The sequence below is a fragment of the Hylaeus volcanicus genome, chromosome 6 (genome assembly GCF_026283585.1).
Source record: "Hylaeus volcanicus isolate JK05 chromosome 6, UHH_iyHylVolc1.0_haploid, whole genome shotgun sequence".
Lineage (NCBI taxonomy): Eukaryota > Metazoa > Arthropoda > Insecta > Hymenoptera > Colletidae > Hylaeus > Hylaeus volcanicus.
This window is the reverse complement of record NC_071981.1, coordinates 26,118,977-26,139,986: the sequence shown is the minus strand read 5'-3', so window position 1 is coordinate 26,139,986 and position 21,010 is coordinate 26,118,977. Positions and strand designations below refer to the sequence as shown.

At 35.0% G+C, this 21,010-nt stretch overlaps 4 protein-coding genes across 8 annotated transcripts; 3 read left to right on the top strand and 1 right to left on the bottom strand.

Annotated features, from left to right (window-relative positions):
- Positions 1 to 372: 372 nt before the first annotated feature.
- Positions 373 to 8,032, top strand: LOC128879058 (kinesin heavy chain). Of its 3 annotated transcripts, none has more exons than XM_054127870.1 (13): positions 373 to 913; positions 2,532 to 2,673; positions 2,874 to 3,047; positions 3,129 to 3,397; positions 3,493 to 3,739; positions 3,819 to 4,055; positions 4,129 to 4,679; positions 4,757 to 4,897; positions 4,975 to 5,259; positions 5,392 to 5,577; positions 5,659 to 5,862; positions 5,954 to 6,254; positions 6,831 to 8,032. In XM_054127870.1, the coding sequence occupies exons 1-13, from the start codon at positions 755 to 757 to the stop codon at positions 6,899 to 6,901; spliced, it is 2,967 nt and encodes a 988-aa protein (XP_053983845.1). In that variant the 5' UTR covers positions 373 to 754; the 3' UTR covers positions 6,902 to 8,032. The 3 variants fall into 3 exon arrangements, with proteins under 3 accessions (XP_053983845.1, XP_053983846.1, XP_053983848.1); XM_054127871.1 differs by having other exon boundaries at positions 6,773 to 8,032; XM_054127873.1 differs by lacking the exon at positions 6,831 to 8,032 and adding an exon at positions 6,315 to 6,410 and having other exon boundaries at positions 374 to 913.
- Positions 8,033 to 9,927: 1,895 nt separating this feature from the next.
- LOC128879060 (uncharacterized) lies at positions 9,928 to 11,427 on the top strand. Its single transcript, XM_054127875.1, has 4 exons — positions 9,928 to 10,491; positions 10,615 to 10,745; positions 10,870 to 11,061; positions 11,132 to 11,427. Exons 1-4 carry the CDS (start codon positions 10,195 to 10,197, stop codon positions 11,253 to 11,255), a joined length of 744 nt encoding a protein of 247 aa, XP_053983850.1. The 5' UTR covers positions 9,928 to 10,194; the 3' UTR covers positions 11,256 to 11,427.
- Positions 11,428 to 12,176: 749 nt separating this feature from the next.
- LOC128879059 (uncharacterized) lies at positions 12,177 to 15,718 on the bottom strand. Its single transcript, XM_054127874.1, has 6 exons — positions 15,207 to 15,718; positions 15,013 to 15,130; positions 14,367 to 14,723; positions 14,012 to 14,290; positions 13,630 to 13,925; positions 12,177 to 13,560 (listed from the first exon to the last, which is right to left on the bottom strand). Exons 1-6 carry the CDS (start codon positions 15,296 to 15,298, stop codon positions 12,732 to 12,734), a joined length of 1,971 nt encoding a protein of 656 aa, XP_053983849.1. The 5' UTR covers positions 15,299 to 15,718; the 3' UTR covers positions 12,177 to 12,731.
- Positions 15,719 to 16,051: 333 nt separating this feature from the next.
- LOC128879096 (peroxisomal N(1)-acetyl-spermine/spermidine oxidase) lies at positions 16,052 to 20,145 on the top strand. 3 transcript variants are annotated; one of them, XM_054127934.1, is made up of 5 exons: positions 16,052 to 16,092; positions 16,184 to 16,421; positions 16,516 to 16,709; positions 17,027 to 17,567; positions 17,681 to 20,145. In XM_054127934.1, the coding sequence occupies exons 3-5, from the start codon at positions 16,526 to 16,528 to the stop codon at positions 18,516 to 18,518; spliced, it is 1,563 nt and encodes a 520-aa protein (XP_053983909.1). In that variant the 5' UTR covers positions 16,052 to 16,092; positions 16,184 to 16,421; positions 16,516 to 16,525; the 3' UTR covers positions 18,519 to 20,145. The 3 variants fall into 3 exon arrangements, with proteins under 3 accessions (XP_053983909.1, XP_053983911.1, XP_053983910.1); XM_054127936.1 differs by having other exon boundaries at positions 16,184 to 16,709; XM_054127935.1 differs by lacking the exon at positions 16,052 to 16,092 and having other exon boundaries at positions 16,165 to 16,421.
- The last annotated feature ends 865 nt before the right edge of the window (positions 20,146 to 21,010 follow it).

Below are 21,010 nucleotides of genomic sequence, written 5' to 3'. Positions count from 1 at the left end.
TTTCGTAATAAACGATAGTCATTGTATCGGTAAATTAGTTGATAACGAAAAATGCGTTTCGTATCGGTACACGGGAGAAGGAGCGTCGATGTTACAAGTTTTTAGTAAAAATATGGTTGGAAAGAAAGTGGCCGTAGCTCGACACCACCCACGCATACTACAGCCCTGAAAGCGTATGATATCCTCGCCGCAGCGCCGACAATGGTGTACGGTGTATGTGTATATATATATATATATATATGTACGTATCGAGTGCGCAAAGTAGGCGAGTCGGCGGTAGGGCAGTCGGCGCGCGCGCGCGCACGTTTACTTGGTTGCGTTTGCGTTAAACTTTGTCTAGACCTTGGTCATCGATTGCTTTTTAGAAAACTGTAGAAAACCAAAGTACAAGGAAAATACTTCTCACCGTGGCTTAGTCTGCGCCAGTAGTAATGCATTAGAAAGTAAACGCGTTCGCGAAGTAACCTATTCGTCCATGCTCCTCGACCGATTCACGACAAGTACGATCGCCGATTCTCACCACCTTTGCACACGCAAATCAAGCCCAGCCGCAAAATCGTCGAGCAAAGGCAGCCATCTTTGCTGGCTCCAAAACGGGCTGTGGTTTGTGACAGAGAGACGTTAGTGGTATCTTGATGCGGTTCAACCGACCATCCCGTCGCCTATGCACTCTACGAAAGTTCGGAAATCATTTTTAAGCGCGGTTAAATAGGGGAATTGAGGAACTCGTGTCACGAATTCGTGCTACCAAAATATGGCAATGGAGACGCCGAAGGAGCGTGAGATCGCCGCGGAGGATAGTATCAAGGTAGTCTGTAGGTTTCGACCTTTGAACGACTCCGAGGAAAGGGCTGGCTCGAAGTTTATCGTTAAATTCCCTTCCGGCGGCGAAGAGAATTGCATCTCCATTGGGGTACGTTTTACGCACGTCATTCTCTCTCTTTTCTTTTTTCAGTTGTATCAGGCTAGTTAACCGTTTACTTGTGATGTCACTGTGCTCAGCTGACAGCTGCTGCTTGTTATGCTGCTCTTGATCCTCCTCTGCATACTGTCTCGTATTTTTTAACCCTATGCAAATTTACCAATACTTTTAATGCCGATTAATTATTATTCAAATTACGCTGCTGATTGGTGATTCATATTTGTTATTTACGCCGAAATCGATCTCGTTCTCTACATTCGTCGTCCCTCGTTCCTCGTTTCTATCAATCATTTTCACACGTTCACGCAATCACTATTTCGATAGCTTAACTTTTAAATGAACATGTCTCTTTTACCGAACTATCGCTATCGACTATATGGAATTTCTTTTCGAGTCTTGTCGATAATTGATTGTTTTTTCGATAAACCAATACTCGCGCGACAAAATGGTAGAACACCTCTGAATTATTTCCATTTTTCACAATATTAAGCAAACAATGAGAGAATCGTTTATTAAAAATGAAAGATATCTTCTGTGTATCGAGAGTATAACTGATTTGTTAATCTATTTGGATATTATTTTGAAAATATTACTAATGTACGCATAAATCTGTATAACTTAAACCTTCAAGTCGAAGCTTTATTCCTTTTATTCGCTAATATTGTACCACGTTATATTGTATTTTTAATCGATTTTGAAGAATATAGCATATTATAGTATTGTTATTATTTTGTAATATATTAATTTTAAGAATGAAATAATAATCCATGTTTCCATGATTTCTTATAATTACTATGGTTATATACAAATTTTGTGAATTTGCATTTATGAATTTTTACTTTCCGATTGTGTATTTAGAAGGGGCGATGTTATATTTTATAATAATGCAATTGTAATATTTTTCCGTAGTCTTGTACTGTTTTATCGATACTAACAAAAAATGAATTAAGTCGTGATCTGAAAACACATAGATAAAACATAGAGAGATTGTTACCGGTTCATTTGAAGGGTCGGCACTTACCTAACCGATAAGGAAGCATTAATTATTTCTCGTTTATGTTCTCTAGTACGTTTGTACAAGATAGAAATGCGCTTCTGTAATTATTTATAATTGTTTTATTAAAGATTATATTAATAAATGTTTATTGTAAGCTATTAACAATAATATTTATTTAATTTCTTGTTTGTACTATATGTATGTATATGTAAAATTAGCTTGAACGCCGTAGCTGTAGCTGTGTCTGTATCTGTACGCGTAGAATGTGTATGAAATATATTGTCTCTTATATGGAAGCTCTTGCATTTTCTTTGATGCTTAGAAAAGATATCGCTATTGTTTCAAGTGGTTCCCGAGACAAAGCCTCGGTGAATGCAATTGTCTCCATTTTTCCTATAGACTTCCTAGTACGCGAAGGAGATTTAGAGGCATACGTATGATGTAATTGTTTTCTTGTGCATTTTATATTCGATTGCTCGTATGAGCAAATTTCATTAAAATTTAATGCAATAATCTATCAATGATTTTAAATTGATGGATATTCTTAATGATTCTATTACGTTACTTATTGTTACATATTTTCGTTAACGAAGCATTATATTATTATTTTAGGGAAAAGTATATCTTTTTGACAAAGTATTTAAACCAAATGCTACTCAAGACAAAGTATATAACGAAGCGGCTAGATCAATTGTCACAGACGTATTGGCTGGATACAATGGCACTATTTTTGCATACGGTCAAACATCTTCGGGTAAGTGAAAATTTATAATAAATAAAATATATTAATATCGTACGTTTATTATCGATAGAAAATTTACATATGTATATGAAATCGCGATTGTTATTTCAAAAGTAAAAACATTCACTGAGAGAAAAGTAATTACTGAAGTGATAGAATAAAAAATACCAAAAAAAATTTCATTTGTCAAAATATGTTTTACGTATAAATAGGAAAAACGCACACGATGGAAGGTATTATCGGAGATCCAAATAAACAGGGTATTATTCCCAGAATTGTTAACGATATTTTCAATCACATCTACGGCATGGAAGAAAACTTGGAATTTCATATCAAAGTCTCATATTTTGAAATCTATATGGATAAAATCAGAGATCTTCTCGATGGTAAGAAATTGTATATTTTATCGACATTGTGTTAATAATTTAATTTCTCTGATCTCATTGTATTCTTTTTCGTGTTTTCAGTGTCTAAAGTAAATTTAAGCGTACACGAAGATAAGAATCGAGTTCCATTCGTGAAAGGTGCAACAGAGCGATTTGTATCTAGTCCCGAAGAAGTATTCGAGGTAATAGAGGAAGGAAAATCTATTAGACACATCGCTGTAACTAATATGAATGAGCACAGTTCGCGTTCTCATTCCGTATTCTTAATAAACGTGAAACAAGAAAATCTGGAAAATGAAAAAAAGCTTTCTGGAAAATTGTATCTTGTTGATTTGGCTGGTTCCGAGAAGGTTGGTTATACATTTATTTCGTCAAGTTTTTCAAGACCTTGCTTTTCTTTTCTACCAGTATACAAATGTTTCACGGTTTTTATGTTACATTTTAGGTTTCCAAGACGGGGGCAGAGGGCACCGTGTTGGACGAAGCAAAAAATATTAATAAATCCTTATCGGCGCTTGGCAATGTAATTTCAGCTTTAGCCGATGGAAACAAAACTCACATTCCTTATCGTGATTCAAAGTTGACTCGAATTCTACAAGAATCTCTCGGTGGCAATGCTAGAACTACGATTATTATTTGTTGCTCGCCAGCTAGTTTTAACGAATCAGAAACAAAATCGACCTTAGACTTTGGTAATACGAAACTTGTATAATTTCTCATTAACCGGCTCGATAAAGACACATCGGAGCTTTACCTTATCTATTTTTCCAGGTAAACGTGCCAAGACTATCAAGAACGTTGTCTGTGTCAACGAGGAATTGACAGCTGAAGAATGGAAACGTCGCTACGAGAGAGAAAAAGAGAAGGCAGCTAGGTTGAAAGGAAAAGTTGAGAAATTGGAGGCTGAATTATCGCGTTGGCGACAGGGTGAAACGGTTAATCCCGAGGAACAAGTTAATTTGGTAGAAGCGCAAGACGTTATAACGCCAATTCACATTTCCATTGAAGGTAATTTTATACATATAGTTGGACTTTATGAAAATAAAGATGTACTAAATTTAACACCAAGCGTTATCGTTAGGTAAACTTGACGATGGTCCGATGCCAGCAACTCCTGGTGGCAGCCTGATGGCAGGCTCTTTATCCAACGAAGAAAGACAAAAACTGGAAGAGGAACGAGAAAGACTTTATCAACAATTGGATGACAAGGATGAGGAGATTAACCAACAATCGCAATACGTCGAGAAGTTGAAAGAACAAATGGAAGAACAGGAGGAATTAATCGCCAGTGCAAGACGAGATTACGAGCAACTCCAACAAGAAATGAACCAAATACAACTAGAAAACGAAAGCGCCAAGGAAGAAGTTAAAGAAGTTTTGCAAGCACTGGAGGAACTTGCAGTTAATTATGACCAAAAATCGCAGGAGGTTGAAGGGAAAAATAAAGAACAGGAAGCTTTGATGGAAGAGCTTCTAACTAAACAAACAGCATTGAACACTACTGCTTCCGAATTGCAACAACTACGAGACATGTCTGCGCATCAGAAGAAACGCATCGCGGAAATGTTAGCGAATTTATTGAAAGATTTGGGCGAAATTGGAGTTGCTATTGGCGGCGATGAAAATTTGAAGGTAAACAAATCACGAGTAACGTGATTTATGAAGCAAACATTGAGATGTGTTTATTAAAATTATCGTGTTTCGCGTAGGTTGCGCCGGAAAGCAATGGTAAACTCGAAGAAGAATTCACAGTGGCGAGACTTTTCATTAGCAAAATGAAATCAGAGGTGAAGAATTTAGTACAACGTTGCCAGGGATTGGAAAGTTTCCAAGTGGACTGCAACAAGAAAGTAAGCGTTCGATTTCGTATTTTAATTATCGATTACGTTTCATTCATCCAACAGGATGCTCATTTTGGTGTTTGTAGGTTTCTGAATATGAAAAAGACTTGGCCGATTGTCGTTTATTAATATCGCAACACGAAGCTCGTATGCAGACATTAACGGAATCGATGAAAGTAGCGGAAACGCGAAAACGCGCTTTAGAAGAGGACGTCGATGCTCTACGCGAAGAATGCGCAAAGCTGAAAGCTGCGGAGCAAGTACAAGCTGTCACGAATAAGGAAAAAGCTGAAGAAAAGGAAGCAGCGACAAAGATGAGAGTGGCACTGGAAGAACAAATGGATCAATTGCGGGATGCTCATCAGAAACAGGTAAAATTCGTTTAATAATTGTAGTCTGTTCTTTTTAAGGATCAGAAACGCTAGCGGTTGGTTTATGTGTGTTGTTGCTTGGTAAAGAGAAGAAATGGCACGTTATCGTTGATATCGCGATTATTATTATAGGTTGCTGCGCTCCGAGACGAACTATCTGAAAAGCAAGAATTAATCGGTGAACTGAAAGATTTGAATCAGAAATTCACGTTAGCTCATCAACAAATGCAAGCCGATTACGAACGACTGAAACAAGAAGAAGCAAACAAGTCCGTTAAACTACAAGAACTAATCTTGCTTAACGAACGCCGGGAACAAGTATGTATACATTTCATTCGAAAATATCCGTGAATAATCGTCGAGAGAAGTAATGCCCTACTATCGATCGATTCCTTACAGGCACGAAAAGATCTCAAAGGTCTGGAGGAGACGGTAGCCAAAGAACTTCAAACGTTGCACAACTTGCGCAAACTATTCGTCCAGGATCTCCAGTCTAGAATAAAGAAAACTATGAATGCGGAAGATAACGAAGACGACGGCGGATCGCTTACGCAAAAACAAAAGATTTCCTTTTTGGAGAACAATTTAGATCAGCTTACAAAGGTATAGAATTACACAAATAGTCTTGTGTTGCAAACTCTCTTATTTTTCCTGGTTGAATCCGATACGATCCATATGTTTCTCTTTCCGACAGGTTCACAAGCAACTCGTGAGGGACAACGCCGATCTTCGTTGCGAATTGCCCAAGCTTGAGAAGAGATTGCGAGCTACAATGGAGCGCGTGAAAGCCCTCGAGACAGCATTGCGAGACGCCAAAGAAGGCGCAATGCGAGATCGTAAACGCTATCAATTCGAGGTAGATAGAATCAAGGAAGCTGTAAGACAGAAGAGTCTGGCCCGTCGCGGACCAATTCCACAGATTGCTAAACCGATTAGAGCTGGTCAACATCATATAACCAATGTTAACCAATGTATGATTAGAACAGGAAATCGTGGTAAGTAATAACATTTAATGATACTTGGACGTTTCATTTATATACAACTGTTTCTTTTAGATGCAAATAATTAAACATCTACATTCTGATTGTGATATCGTGGGTTTGTTCGATTTTATACGAAAGGAATCGATCTGGGACGGTCTACATTTTAGAGTAAGTGGATCGTTTGATCTGTTTAAATCGTTCGCCCGTCGGTTTCGCTAAACCAATGCGCGATTAAACGATTAACGGTTGTTAACAAATTTGTACGGTTTCCTAGAAAAGTATTTGATTAAGTGGTAATCATTAAAAAAAAAAAACGAACAAACCTTGCGACAATTTTTATTTACATCCTTTTTTTTATTTTTAAGTAAATAAATGGATGGGTGATATCGGTTACTTAAAAAAAAAAAAAAGAAATAATAATAATTTTTTAGTTAATCGATGTTTTTGTTGGTGCAGTTTCGATATTTGTTTGTTTGTTTGTTTATTTATTTATTTATTTATTATTTTTTTTTTTTCATGTTTCTATTCAGATATGGGTAACAACGTACAGCGATCGTGAGCATAATGCCAAACCCTTCACTTTTACAGAAAACACATGCAAGAACGCTTTCATCGATGAAAACAAAAGAGTTCCAGAGACTCTGATTCAATTACAATAGTAAGGGCAATAGACGTATAATATATCCGCAAGGAGCACCGCCAGTTCTTTTTATTTGTCTCGAAACAAGCATGTGCTTGGGTATATTCAGACAAGTGCATTAAGTTATGAAGTTAGCGCTGCATGTCCTATCGATTTGTAAATAGTTAATTTTTATAAATTATTTAATTTAATATTATGCACGATAAATAAAGGTGAATGTCTGTCAAATAATCACGCAAAGGCCTCTCGTATAAAATACTTTGATTATTTTATACTACTATGTCCTATTCCAAATATTTCATCATCTTGAAAGGAAAAAAATTAAATGAATTCCGCTTATCGCAAGATAACGACTAAATTTTTCAGATTCACTCTGATATAATTTGACTGGCTTGTATGTAGTAGTTTTATCGAATCTGCTATAAAGCATTAAAATTTTTGAATAAAGGAGGCAGTACTATTAAAGATTTGGTAGGTATCGCTAACGTGAGATGCGATTGGACATGCGGCCTTGAGAAAATTGTAGAAATGATCGTGGCTTATAAGTATTTATAATTGTAAGAATTCTCTCCATTGCTATTAACAAATTTGCGACGACAGATAACTCGAGATCTTTCTGACGAGGGCCCGCTTAACCGAGAGAGTTAAGTTTGTTGGCTTCTCTAACTGATTACCAAGGTCCACGAACCAACGGCTTTACGAGAGAATATTTTCGACAGGACAATTTCATCCCAACCTTCATTCACGTTTACTTTATACTAATTATAGTCCAGTTTTCATTGCATCGATCTTTATATAATCATTTAATTTAAATTAATTTATTATCGCTTATTTTGTTTATATCAGAGGCTTTTTATACTACATTTAAAGTTCGCAGCCCAACGAAATTGGTCTGTAGGAGAGTCTTTTGTCTTAGATAAACAATTTAGTTTACGTTTCTTCGTTATTGAGCTCGTGCTCAGAAGTTACCTAAATGTATACTGTACGTCTAATTGTGAGCTGTTGCACAGGTCTGCTTAAGTTCCTAAAACCTGTTGCAGGCCACGGATAATTCGCTCGCAACACATTGTTTCTCTGAATGCATCGTACACACAAGTGCATTTTCTTTTTTCCTTTTTTTCTTTTTAATAAACTCTGTTCTCTATCTGTATTTTGTCAGTAATTAATGCTTTCCAATGCGTACTTTTTACATACCTTTTGTAACTATTTTATTCACAGTTCTTATGGAAAACTGTAAGCCACACGTACTTGATGTATCGTCTAGACCAAGAGAATTCTAAACGTTTATTAATGTAGTAAGACATAAGTTTTTTGTAAACTGTGCGCAACAACATACCTGTTTGTTTGCGATAAGCTGGAATCTTGTTACGCTCAGAGATTTTTTGATACTTGGAAGAAGAAAAAGAAATTTAACGTTTTCTTTATGAATCGTTCTCTGACTCGTTGCCGACAAGGGACGAAAGAAAAATCATGTTTCCACGTGAGGTCATTTTTGTCATCTTCTGTTTTTTAACTTTTGTGATATCGAGGGTGAAATTGTGTTTGCTAGTATGCAAAGACAAATGCGTGGTGCATAACGAGTGCAATTACTACAGAAATATTCTTGTCAAATGTATGTAAATATAACCGTACCCCATTACATTAGTTTGGCAAACTGACAAATACACAATCTTCGCAAAATGCTCTACTCGTAAAAGGCTACAAATACATATATGTATTTATCGCAAAATACATGTAATATTAATGTTTTAACGCCTTGATGATCTTCAGAATATTGTCATACGATAATATATTTTTCATTCTATTGTGAAAATAAGGTAATAACGTGTCCGCTGAATATTGAATCATGGTTCAACTATCTTTCCTTCGAACTACTGAATCGTGAACCGCAATATCAGCCTAGCCAATTATCCATAGCCTATTACGTATAAACGTAATTTCAATCATTTACATTTTCTTCGACGGACACGTCTGTTTTTGTTTCCGTAATTATAAAAGAGACAACCGAGCTTCGAATAATTTCAAGAATTGTATTGTATTTCAAATTTCTCGGGAACCCAAACGTTCTTTGAGAAAGTTCTTTTAATCGGAAACCACGATATACTACACACAACCAGACACGCGCGCGCGCGCGTGGAAAGACAGAAAACCGAAGAAAAATCAGATTATCATCATATTATTTTTCATAATACGCCAAGCGCGTTTAAAATTATAATAACGAAATTTGTAGTTAACACGTATACATACAAGGAAACAAGAATCACTGTTAAAGAGGAGGTTGATCTATAACTGCTGCGGTTTTTTTTGTTTTGTATAATGTACGAAATATGCGAACGTGAAAGAAATAAATAAGTTGACAGATGTAGATAATCGTTTTATTGTTTTTACAACATGCCGTAAACGCGCTGTATAGAGAATGTGCGATGACAGACGTATTCACATAAGTATGTAGCAATTTGATGTATTCTGCTACACCATTTTATTTGGAAAATTATTGTATGCCTCGTATTTCGTATTTCGTATGAATTGCAGGCGTTAAGAAAATCTATACTGCAACTCGATGGTATTGTATAGCAAGATCTGTTTGTATTAAACTAGGTTTGCTATAATAATGGAATGCAAACAATAAATTCTTTTTCATCGCATGTTTTGCGTCGACGTTACATCGGTATACATATATACTTGTATGTATGTATGTATATTCTTTAAAGACCTTGATCAAGTTCAGATCTACCTCATCTGAAGCAGAAACTAGAATGAAATAAGAGTTCTAAAAATCTGCTAGAATTAAACGATAGATTTGTATGCAGGGTCTAGAGAGGCTGTAGCAAGGTACTATAAAGTACTGTATTTAGATTGCGATAAACGCAAACACGTGCCCTCGTTTATTTGAAACTACTTGTAAGGAAATTTATTTTACCATTACCATTCTTAATCATATATTACGAATATTACTCGATTAATAGGATCGACGATGCTTGCATTAAAAATCATAAAGTAAGTGCATTAAATTTTGTTTCCATGTACCAATTAAACCTTAAGTAATTATTCTTGAATAGTATATTTATTTAATAATAAAATAATTTATATTATACGGCTGCATTTATTTAATGTTCAAACTATGGATAATTCCAATTTTCCTTATTCATTTTATAATGATTTTCAGTGGGAATATACATACATACATAGATATGTAACGTAGTTATATGTATAGTTTACAAGATAGTTGGACGTGACGAGAAATTGACCATATTTATTCGTGAATTTCGATTTGTTCAATCATATTTGTTTATTTCGTTATTCTTTCTAAAGATGGATGTAATGCACTGGAATTTGGAGCAACGATGCTTAGAAAGTACATTATCGCTAAAAGACTTACGAGCGAAATTATTTCCTGGAAATGATCGAAAATTTGATCGTGCACCAGTCATAAGCGAAGACAAATATACTCCAAAAACTTTAGAAGGTTATTGGTTTGAGCGTAGAGCAGTTTATATACCTGAATATGTCGAGTGGAAAAGTATTTACGATACAGATTACAAAGCTCATATTAATAAAACTTGGAAGGAGAATCAAATTGCAAAATGGGATAACAAACTTGAGCTCGAGGTATAAGAATATTTTATGTTTTGTAATTATCTTAATGTTTCGATGTACATACAACACCTTTCGATTATTGCACCTTTGTAATATATGTATATCGTATGTACATGAATGCAACTTTAACATAAGGGTATGTCTCGAGAGAAATTATTGGGTCTGAAAAAGCAATATTATAGCAACATGACGACAACTTATGATTTGTCGTATAATATTTTACCAAAGGGTCTTAAAGGGCCTAGAAATAGATCGTATCATGCAAGGTACGCGTTACGTTTCTAGTCGATAGTAATTACAATTTATATTTATTTCAATTATCATTACATCCGACGACTTCGACGATTATTCGTCGATATATTTGATAAAATTAATGTTTTGCATTTGGAGACAAAGAAAATGGATTCCAGAACTAGATCTGACAAAAAGTTATGGTAATTTGACACAATTTGGATTAAAGGATGCAATGGAGGAAGAAATATATAAAAATTCAGAGGATGGGATAGCTGAGTGTCGATGGCAGACTACTTATAGAGAAGAAATTGGCCAACTAACGCCAGTAAATGTTGAACGAAATACCCGGTAAGTTATAGAAACTATGTTTTCATTAATCCTAATTAAACATAACTTTATACTACAATTTTATTTAAAGATTCAACAGACGTATAGTGGACTTTAATGTACCAGATCTTAAACATTTCGAACAGAAATCGTCAGATATCGAACGTTGTTTACTTTCGTTTAAAGCTACAAATTCCAAATCGAATGTAAAATAGAACAACAGGGAGGACAATGAGAGCCAGGGGAATAGGGGAAGGGTTAACGAAAAGGGCGGGAGGGGAGCTGTGCGGGGGGTTTTGGACAGCGAGACGTAAATTAAATTCATTGTAAGAACGAAATAAGAAATTATAAATCAATAAAATTGTGATATATCAGATAAAGATATATATTTTATTAAGTTGTTTAAACATCACATTGTGATGTATAATAAACATGTTATATATTTTCACAAATGTGCAGAACATTTCAGATTCACATCTTACGCATGTACAAAATTGTTGAATGTTACATGTATCTTAGAAACTATCTTCTTCTTAACGTTACCTTAAATTCATTGAAAATCGTAATTAAATTATTAGTACAGTCTTATCGTTGTGTATTTAAGAAAAACGGAATTCGTGTATGGAAGCACGCTGATGTGGATATTTTTTATATATTAACAAAATTTCGCCTGAAAATAACGTCAAGGTTCGTTTTAGCACAATTTCAAAATTTTTACAGTATTATTAAAATCTTTAATCTGGTACTCCGTTTTATTTCCGTGGTATTGCTAACTCGTACTTTTACCGCCTGCGGTTTTTTTTTTTATAGTTAAGAAATTGTTCGATAACGAAAGCATTGGAATTTCTTTAACACTGTCCTCAGTATCGACAAACTTTTACATCAATATTGTGTTAAAATTAATTTTATTATGTTATAGTAAAAATTTAGCGTACCAAAGTTGAATTTCAACATTTTTTTAAACTGAGAGTACCGGAATACATGCAGAAAAAAGAAAAAGAAGAATGAACATTTATTCTAACGTTATCGTTTTAACAAGATTTATAGTAGTATTTTGTGTTAATATATTTTAATGAGTCATAAGAATCAAAAAGGTAGAACGAGTCTTTCTCACGCAGAGACAAGTTCTAATAAAATTAAATCGAGAAAAATAACGATTATCTATATAAAGTGTACGTAACTTCACATTGTTTCCTTAATCCTTAAGTTTGTTAGACTACATACATATTTCACTAATGAACACACATGAAGAACATTTTCTTTATCACAAGATTGACAGTTTAGAATGTCACTCGAATCTTTTGTCATACCAGTATCTAACATTCTGTTATTATCCTTTTAACTTAATATTCAGGTTATCGTCTAAACTCGATCGATAATAAAAATACATACAAAGAAGGGCAGCAGTATTTAATCGTGTTGTTTTATACTTAAAAAAAAAAAGAAAAAAAAACAAACAAACAAACAAGAGGTATTAACAGTCACTTACATACGATAACGGAAAACTTCATACCGGCAGTATACCTGTTCGTAATCAAGACGAAAAATTCTATTTCGTTAATAATTATTTGTTAAAACAGTAATCAATGTAATCGGTAATCAATAATTAATATATGTATAGGTAAATGGCAAACTTAAGCTAAAGGTGAAACGATGAACAAAAAAAAGATCAAGCATGATTCATACCCTGTTTAACGTAATAAAGTAGTACACAGTACTATTATGTTTAATATGAGCGAACCACATAAAAGTGTCGATAACCAAACAGGACTCGTTACGATAGTGGTATGACTAGGAAACATTTGCATTTCAGAGGGATTCTTAATATCGCTGATATTTACATTTTGTCCTTGGTAACACTGATCCATAAAAGGTGAACCGTTACTTTGATGATTCTGAGACGGTAGTAATGTTTTAGGAGTACAGAGATTAGGCGATGGAAATTTCATTGTTTGATTACTAACGAGATTTTTTAGTTCTGTAAATGGGGATTGTAAGTTTTGTTGACAGAAGGATCCAACAGGACTAACGTTACTTTGTCTTGAAGTATAATAGGATTGTGTTCCATCCGATATAACTGAACATTGATCAAATTCGTGTACCGATGGCTCTCTGGATGGAGCAAAATTAGAACCTGTAGAACCAAAGCCAGAACTCTGACTGGATGATCTGGATAATGACGGTGGTTCGATACCGTCATGCCAATATCCACCGGCTACCCATGACGCTTGCGTAACTGATTTCAATTTAGGTGGTGATAAAATAAGTCTTTTACCACAAGTGTTGTTTAATTTTTTAAAAATCTCGGAACTTGTTGTATTGTACACTTTTTTTTCAAAAATCTTGGGCGTTTTGGTTGCGTACTTTGGTTTATCTTCGCTCAAATACAATGTGCTTAATGTAGTCAAACTGTCGTTCAAAGAATTGTTCTCTGGCACACCATTTTTATACAAAGATATGGGCTTACAAAGTACGCTTTTATCGCTAATAAAAGTAGATAATTGTGATTCGTGATTTGTACTGTAATATAAAAAAATAGTTGAAGTATTATTCCTTTAAACTGGATATGTACAGAATCAGATTACTTACGGTAGACTTTGGAATACTATAGATTTAGGAGTTGTTGCTGGTTTCTCCATACAAAGAAGCTTACAGTCATTTATTTCGTTTGATGGCAGTTGATTAGTAACTGTTTCACCTAAACTACAGATACTTTTAGTATTAAAATCGTATTTATCACTCCTAGTTGTCATACATGAATCAGATAATACTGTATCTTTAGTAGAAGATTCCATCTTTTTAAACGACATATTTCTACTTGATGCGCTTTTACGAGATTTTGGCTTTACATTAACGAAGCCTATAATTGAAATAAATAACATAATCTAAAATAAAAGTAATAGAAAATTAATAAGGTTAGTATCAATTTGCGACGGTATAATTATCAATGCGATATATTTGGCTAACTTACTGTGTGGTAGAGAGTAATATATTCAAGGGAGAACCATGTATTCCGTAAATCTGTTTTAATCAATCTCGAGTCTTTAAATGGTAAAAGTATAATGATACAAATCCATAAAAATATCAGCAATATATCGGAAAATTTTTTTCTGGTAGAAGCCACCCAGCAAGCACAGAATTGAAAGAACAGTCCTCCGATTGGCAAGAATACAAAATCCATGTTATATGCAACCATAGAATCCAAAATTGTTGAAATTGTTCTGAATATTGATTCTGTATATGTTGCATTCTACAAGGAATGAAAAATTTATAACGCAAAGTAATTTGATTAAATCCTATTGCAAGATATATTACGGTATACTTACATTCTTAATAATGCGAAATGGTTTCTGCTTGAACAGCGACATCTTATATTTGGCAAGCCAAAATGCTTGTTTGTGTAATGTATTATGTACAGTAATTTTACAATTTGCGCATAATGGATATCGTTGCTCTAAACTATCTTTAAATTGTTTCAACTCGTGCTCGTAATTCTTTTCATTGGCAGGTGTAAAAGTGGACAATTTTGATATCTTTAAGCTTTCGCATGATGTACATCGATTGCAAAGGCCATTCTTTGCAATTTTATTAATGCTTGTATCCCTACTGTTCCTGCAGTATCTTTTAATTTCATTTGAAGGAATTTTGTACTGTTCTGGTATACTATACGTGTAATCGTCATTCTAAAATTTGATACGTAAGATAACATAGAAATAGTACATAGACTTTTAAATGATATCGCATAGATAAATTATTTAAATTCTGTATAAAGATATTCCCATTACTTTAAAACCATTTAATAAGTCAAATAATTTGACCTAGTAAAATAATTATGAATAAATTCTTTGTAATTATGTTATCATTCTTGATTCTATTTTTTGTTGTACAAACAAGTATCCTAATACATAGATGCATGCAAGCATTTCAATTACATACTAAACAACTAAACTATAATTACATATATTGATTTACCTTAGAAAAACCATTATACTGTTCACAATGTGGACACAACCACCAGTTAAGTTGTTGTCGCCAAATCTTGGTGTCATTATTGCAAAACCAGCAGTTCACTTTCACAGGCCACCTGAACCTAGCATGTAAGTAAACACGTCGTGAATGTCTTTATGATTATTACAAAAATTGTAAAATGCAAAAGTTGTTCTTACTTTAGTTTTTGAAAAACCGTGACGATAGTGACGATTATTAACAGGATAATAGAAAACATTGGCATAAAATTGAATGGCAGATCGAAATCCATTTCAGATACGGATAAAATGTAAAAAATTAAAAGCAGAGTTCATCTCCCGCCAAGCGGCTAAAGAGTGCCTTCACCTTAACCTATGCGATCAAAACTTTGTGTAAAACCCATGTACATAGTCACGTGGCGTATTAAACTTTCTCCTAGCACTTCAACTACTGGCTTATTTATATCAACTGCTAGAAAACACTGTTCATCGTTCACATTGATTTTTTATTCAAACTAGAGAAATAATTAAATCGCAACATGGTACATTTAATTTTCCATGCCGCCGCCAGCTTTCACTGCTTTATCCTATAAATTTTGAAGCGTTATCAAGTACTGCCGTCAAGTACCGTTCAGTACCGTTACCGTATAGCTGCGTATAGCGCAAACGCGAAGCGAAACGACAGGACAGGACTTGACCGCAGATTAGTTTTACAGAGGCGAAAGACTTGCCGGATTTTTTGGTGTTTATGACGTCATTGGATGAACGTGGCGTCCAAAAACGCCACCGTTCGCTAATTGCAAGTCGTTTTGTGACCGGCCGAGTTTAAAAATGTTTAAATCACTGAAATGGATTCATACTAATTTATTTATTTCTTTATTTATTTACTTATTCAAGTGCAAAGCTGTAGGAAATTCAGCTACAACACTGCAATTATACTAATACTGGTTTTCAGTACTGGTGGCGCCATCGGTGAGGAAATGCCCAAGTTTCTAGTGAAAATAGAGTTCCTACTATTTATGTAAGATGGCGCCACCGACACCTTTGAATACATTATTTTTATCGTATCACTAAAGTATAAGTACATGTACGTATAACATTTATTATACTGAATTTTTATCAAATATTTTGTATATTTTTAAAAAGCACTCCAACCCAGAAAACAATTTTTCTTTTAGATAACTAAATCCAGTATTAGTAAAATCAGTTATCAGTTGAGTGGAGTGGCCGAGTGGCCGAGTGGCCAAGTGGCCTTGTGGTGTTTCCAGGTCTTTCCTGGTGGTGGATGCTCGGATCAGCACGGATCAGCAGCACCGATGCATCGATGCAACCGTTACCGCGCGCGTATAGTATGAAAACCATCAAAGAGCTCTGAATACATTCCAAGAGAGTACTTTCGAGTATCTCTCGTAAAAGGTACGATATCTGTAATGAAATGGAGAAATAGCAGTGTCCAGTTTTTCGTAGATAAAAATTAATACGCCATCCACGTTCGTTTTACCATTGACAGCTGATATGGTATGATCATGGCGGAGTCCACGAACAAGTCGAATAATGACAAAGTTAAGTGCAAAATTTTAATCGTCGGCGCAGGAATGGCCGGATTATCAGCTGCAAATCATTTATTGAAGAACCACGAAACTGATTTTTTGATTGTCGAGGCACGAGGTCGGATAGGTGGTCGTATCGTCTCGCTAAAAATCGGTGAGTCTTTGGTTAACCTATTTTCGTATTCCCTTAATCGATAAACGTTCGATTCTTCGATTCTGCTTTTTGATTTTAGTCGAAATAATTTTTGTACACATTCGAGATATCTCCCATACTTAAACGAACCTTTGGATCCTCTGTTTCATAATGCGAAATTACAGAGTTCGATTACTATTCCAACAATTAGAAAAGAAATTTCTTTGACGAACAAACAATTACTAACACCGACACAGACGTTTATGAGATCGAGGAATTTAATTGTCGTTAATAGTTGATATGTACGATCGAATAATTTACGAAATGTTTGAATATAGGCAACGAAAAAGTTGAGTTAGGGGCAAATTGGATCCACGGAGTCCTAGGAAATCCAATGTTTGAATTAGCAATGGCAAATGGATTGATAGATATCGTACGCATACCGAGGCCTCATAAAGTTGTAGCAGCTACGGAAGACGGCAAGCAACTACCGTTTCCAGTTTTGCAAGAAATCTACGAAGCTTACGTGTGTTTTCTAAGGCGGTGCGAAGAATATTTTTTAAGCCCTTACAGTCCCCCGGATGGGATAAACAGCGTCGGCGCTCACGTCGCGTTAGAGGCTGAGATTTACTTATCGTCTCTGCCAAAAGAGGACAGAAGAATTAGGCAATTGTTGTTTGACTGTTTACTTAAAAGAGAAACTTGTATTACTGGCTGTGATAGTATGGAGGATGTTGATCTTTTGGAAATGGGTTCGTACGCGGAACTACAAGGTGGAAATATCAGTCTTCCGGATGGTTACAGTGCTATATTGGAACCAGTCGCAAAACACATACCAAAAGACAGCATTCTTACTAGACACGTTGTTACTAAAATTAGGTAAGAAGAATTTTATGTAAGAAAGCTGATTAACCGTAACATTTGACCGTTAAGCAGTAATACTATCGGTATATATGTTTGTACATGTGTTGATACAAATGCGTTGATTGCAGGTGGCAAAGAAAAAAGTGCGCGGAAGACGAGAATTCTACGAATAATTGTCCTAATAAAAACACTTTTATAGAAATAGAATGCGAAAACGGGAAAACAATATTAGCCGAACATGTGATTTGTACATTGCCATTAGGAGTCCTTAAGGAAAAAGCTAACGATATATTCGATCCACCTCTACCTACTTATAAACTCGATGCCATAGACAGACTTTTGTTCGGTACCGTGGACAAAATATTTTTAGAGTACGAAAGACCGTTTCTGAATCCTGGAATATCGGAAGTGATGCTTCTCTGGGACGATAGAGGATTAACGGAAGAAGAAAAGCAAGACGTTAGCAAAACATGGTTCAGGAAGATATATTCTTTTACTAAAGTTTCGGAAACGCTACTGTTAGGATGGATATCGGGAAAGGCTGCCGAGTATATGGAGCGTTTAAGTTCAGCGGAGGTAGCCGATGTATGCACATCGATATTACGAAAATTTCTCAACGATCCATTCGTACCAGCGCCAAACAATTGCATACACACCTCGTGGCATATGCAACCGTACACGCACGGTTCTTATACCGCTATGGCAGTCGGCGCGAGTCAATTAGACATAAATTGTTTAGCCGAACCTATAAAGCAGGAAGACGATCCATCGAAAATAGTGATAGCATTCGCTGGCGAGCATACCCATACTTCCTTTTATAGTACAGTACACGGAGCGTATTTGACTGGACGAACCGCTGCCCAAACGCTTCTGGAATCGAGAAAGAACGAGAAGAATTCGATAAGCCTCAGCTGTGAAGACACTAGCGACCTAAGTTCGTGGATACAAGGAATTTCTCTGAATTAAAAAGCATTCAGAGTTGAATAATAAATTAAACACGGATCGAGAAATTATTCTGTATGTCGACGTTTTCACACTTATCGAGCACAATTTATTACCGCGGTACGAACCTATCGTTCGATATTTTACACACTGTCGGGGCGATGAGAAACGTGATTTATAGGTGTTTAGTATTAACGCGAAATTCGTAAACTGGATTTTTTTTGTAAATAGTATAGAGAATTGTTTATATTGTGTACATAACGATGCCTGTCTAAAATCTCGAGATTTCATAAACGTGCATTTTGTCGATTTTACGCACAGTCTTGGCTTTGTTCGACGATCGAGAAAGGAACGACGATTGGAAATCGTGTTGCAAGACGATGCTTCATTTTATGGGATCACCTAACACTGTAGTACAGAAGTTTTATATACATATATAAAACTTTTATTCAACACCGACGAAAGTGCTTTTTATCGTAGATAAATCATTTCGAACGTCCACGTTTGTTAATTATTACTAGGGCCGCCACCTTTTTAAAGTATCTATAATATGTACACAGAAACGATATTTTATTTATTTCGTGAAATTCTTGCTATAATTGGGATAATAAACTCGAGTAACCGTTTCCAGCGCTTACGCTTATACTTTTCATGCTTTCGACTATATTTCAACAAGGTTTTTATCAGTTTTGTTTTTTTTTTTTTTTTTTTTTACAATTATAAACTTTTAGCTAATCAAGTGTTCCCGTGGCAAGTTTCCTTGATAGCTCGTCCATTGTAACTGGAACTAGAAAACGAACAATTTTTCGCGGCGGTATAGCCAAGAGTAGGACCATGCGGAAGACATGGTGCAGAAAAATACGAAAGTAGAACAGGTGGCAACCCTAGTGATCGCGTCAAATAACGAAAATATATCTGCTGTTCGACCTTGCGTTCGCGAGATAATGGATAAGATATAATGTTAGACCAAACATTAAATTGATCCACATGTTATGCAACAGAAAAAAAAAAAAAAGTGAAATCAAACGTTCATATTTCCATAGAAAATTTAGTGATATTAACCGCTGTATACATATGCGTGGGCAATTACACACATATGTTAAAGGCACAGTTTGCAAACCACTTGCAAAAATTCCCAAGTTACAAAGTTTTATTTACCTAAAATTAGTATTCTCTTTGTTCCATTTTTAATACACCTTTACTTGAAAGTATTACAACAGATGTGCATTTTATCTAGTCACATTGCGTTAAGCTATTTAGTTTTACGTGTAGTAAACGAGTAACGAAACATCCGTGATTTTTTATGTTTGTTTTTCCTAATAAAACCAATCACCAACAACGATTTACCGTGCGATTCAATTTTCCATATTTTTGTTTATAATTAATACGCTAGTATAATACGTTCCGTAATCTTCGAAACATCGTAGAAACATTGTAACGTTGCTGTTTTTATAACGAATATCTTTCGAAAGTAATTTTTCAGTATTTCCGAGATGAAAAAAAAAAATATGTTTTCTGCCACTATGTATATCACTCGATACTAATTCGTGACAATGTGAATCGAAGAATAACTGGTGAAACAAAAAGGATTGTTATATTATGCACAGATACAGATAATACTATAACTGAAATAAATAATTTTCAGTAATTATCCGAAGCGATTATTTCATATTCCGAGTCGACATATAACTGTATATACCACATCGAAAACAGTGAGAAAAGAAAGTAGATTAGAATATAAAACATTGTTAAAGATTGAAACTGTCGACGATTTTCTCGCGGATTCCCGGTATTTTCGCTCGAATCAATAGCCATCTAGCGGTGAACATGCCGAACTGTTTTGCAGAGTTGATTAGGACCTCTATCGGGGAAACGTCCAAGTTTGTCGTCGAATAGTTCCTGTTTGTACTGCTGGATGGCGTTATTAATATCTTTTTACGGACATATGGTATACGTTCGTAATAATAACGAATAATTTCATTTAATTACGTTTACAGTAATAAAGTTGTAGTTATATCAGAGGTATTGCAATAATAAAATTTACCTAGGAGAACTTGTTTTTTGTACCACTGTCGATACATACGTTGCAGTGGCGCCATCTAACGTCGAAAATGGGAACTATTGCGCGAGAAACTTGGACATTTTCCCGATAGAGGCGCTGATCACATTCCGAAGATAGTTCGATATATACATCGCTAGATGGCGATACCAATTTTCCGCGGGAAATTTGAATTTCTTTTTACTTGATTAAATGAAAATTCGTTAGAAGCGTTAGAATTCGTTAGAAGATTCGAGTACGCTTTCAATAAAACGACAGCAGCTCCTAAACTATGAATGCAAATCGGATACTGTAAAGGACATGCTTACACGCTTTACCCGTATTAGATACTTGAGCTGAATAAATTTATTTCTATTTTTGTATGCGGATCAAGTGGTTAGTTTTTTAAGAAATTTAATAATTACGTTACTTAATTCACTTTATCGCGTGATCGTTTTATTTAGTTATCGCGTTAATA

Excerpts from the sequence above, each read along its gene's own strand:
- LOC128879096 (XM_054127934.1), top strand. The coding sequence starts at position 16,526 with ATGATCATGGCGGAGTCCACGAACAAGTCGAATAATGACAAAGTTAAG. Across the intron at positions 16,710-17,026 it reads TATCGTCTCGCTAAAAATCG|GCAACGAAAAAGTTGAGTTA; the intron begins GTGAGTCTTTGG and ends GTTTGAATATAG. Across the intron at positions 17,568-17,680 it reads CACGTTGTTACTAAAATTAG|GTGGCAAAGAAAAAAGTGCG; the intron begins GTAAGAAGAATT and ends CGTTGATTGCAG.
- LOC128879058 (XM_054127870.1), top strand. The coding sequence starts at position 755 with ATGGCAATGGAGACGCCGAAGGAGCGTGAGATCGCCGCGGAGGATAGT. Across the intron at positions 5,260-5,391 it reads GGGATGCTCATCAGAAACAG|GTTGCTGCGCTCCGAGACGA; the intron begins GTAAAATTCGTT and ends TTATTATTATAG. Across the intron at positions 5,863-5,953 it reads ATTTAGATCAGCTTACAAAG|GTTCACAAGCAACTCGTGAG; the intron begins GTATAGAATTAC and ends TCTTTCCGACAG.
- LOC128879059 (XM_054127874.1), bottom strand. The coding sequence starts at position 15,298 with ATGGATTTCGATCTGCCATTCAATTTTATGCCAATGTTTTCTATTATC. Across the intron at positions 15,131-15,206 it reads ACGGTTTTTCAAAAACTAAA|GTTCAGGTGGCCTGTGAAAG; the intron begins GTAAGAACAACT and ends CTTACATGCTAG. Across the intron at positions 14,724-15,012 it reads AGTATAATGGTTTTTCTAAG|AATGACGATTACACGTATAG; the intron begins GTAAATCAATAT and ends ATCAAATTTTAG.
- LOC128879060 (XM_054127875.1), top strand. The coding sequence starts at position 10,195 with ATGGATGTAATGCACTGGAATTTGGAGCAACGATGCTTAGAAAGTACA. Across the intron at positions 10,746-10,869 it reads AATAGATCGTATCATGCAAG|ACAAAGAAAATGGATTCCAG; the intron begins GTACGCGTTACG and ends TTGCATTTGGAG. Across the intron at positions 11,062-11,131 it reads AATGTTGAACGAAATACCCG|ATTCAACAGACGTATAGTGG; the intron begins GTAAGTTATAGA and ends TTTTATTTAAAG.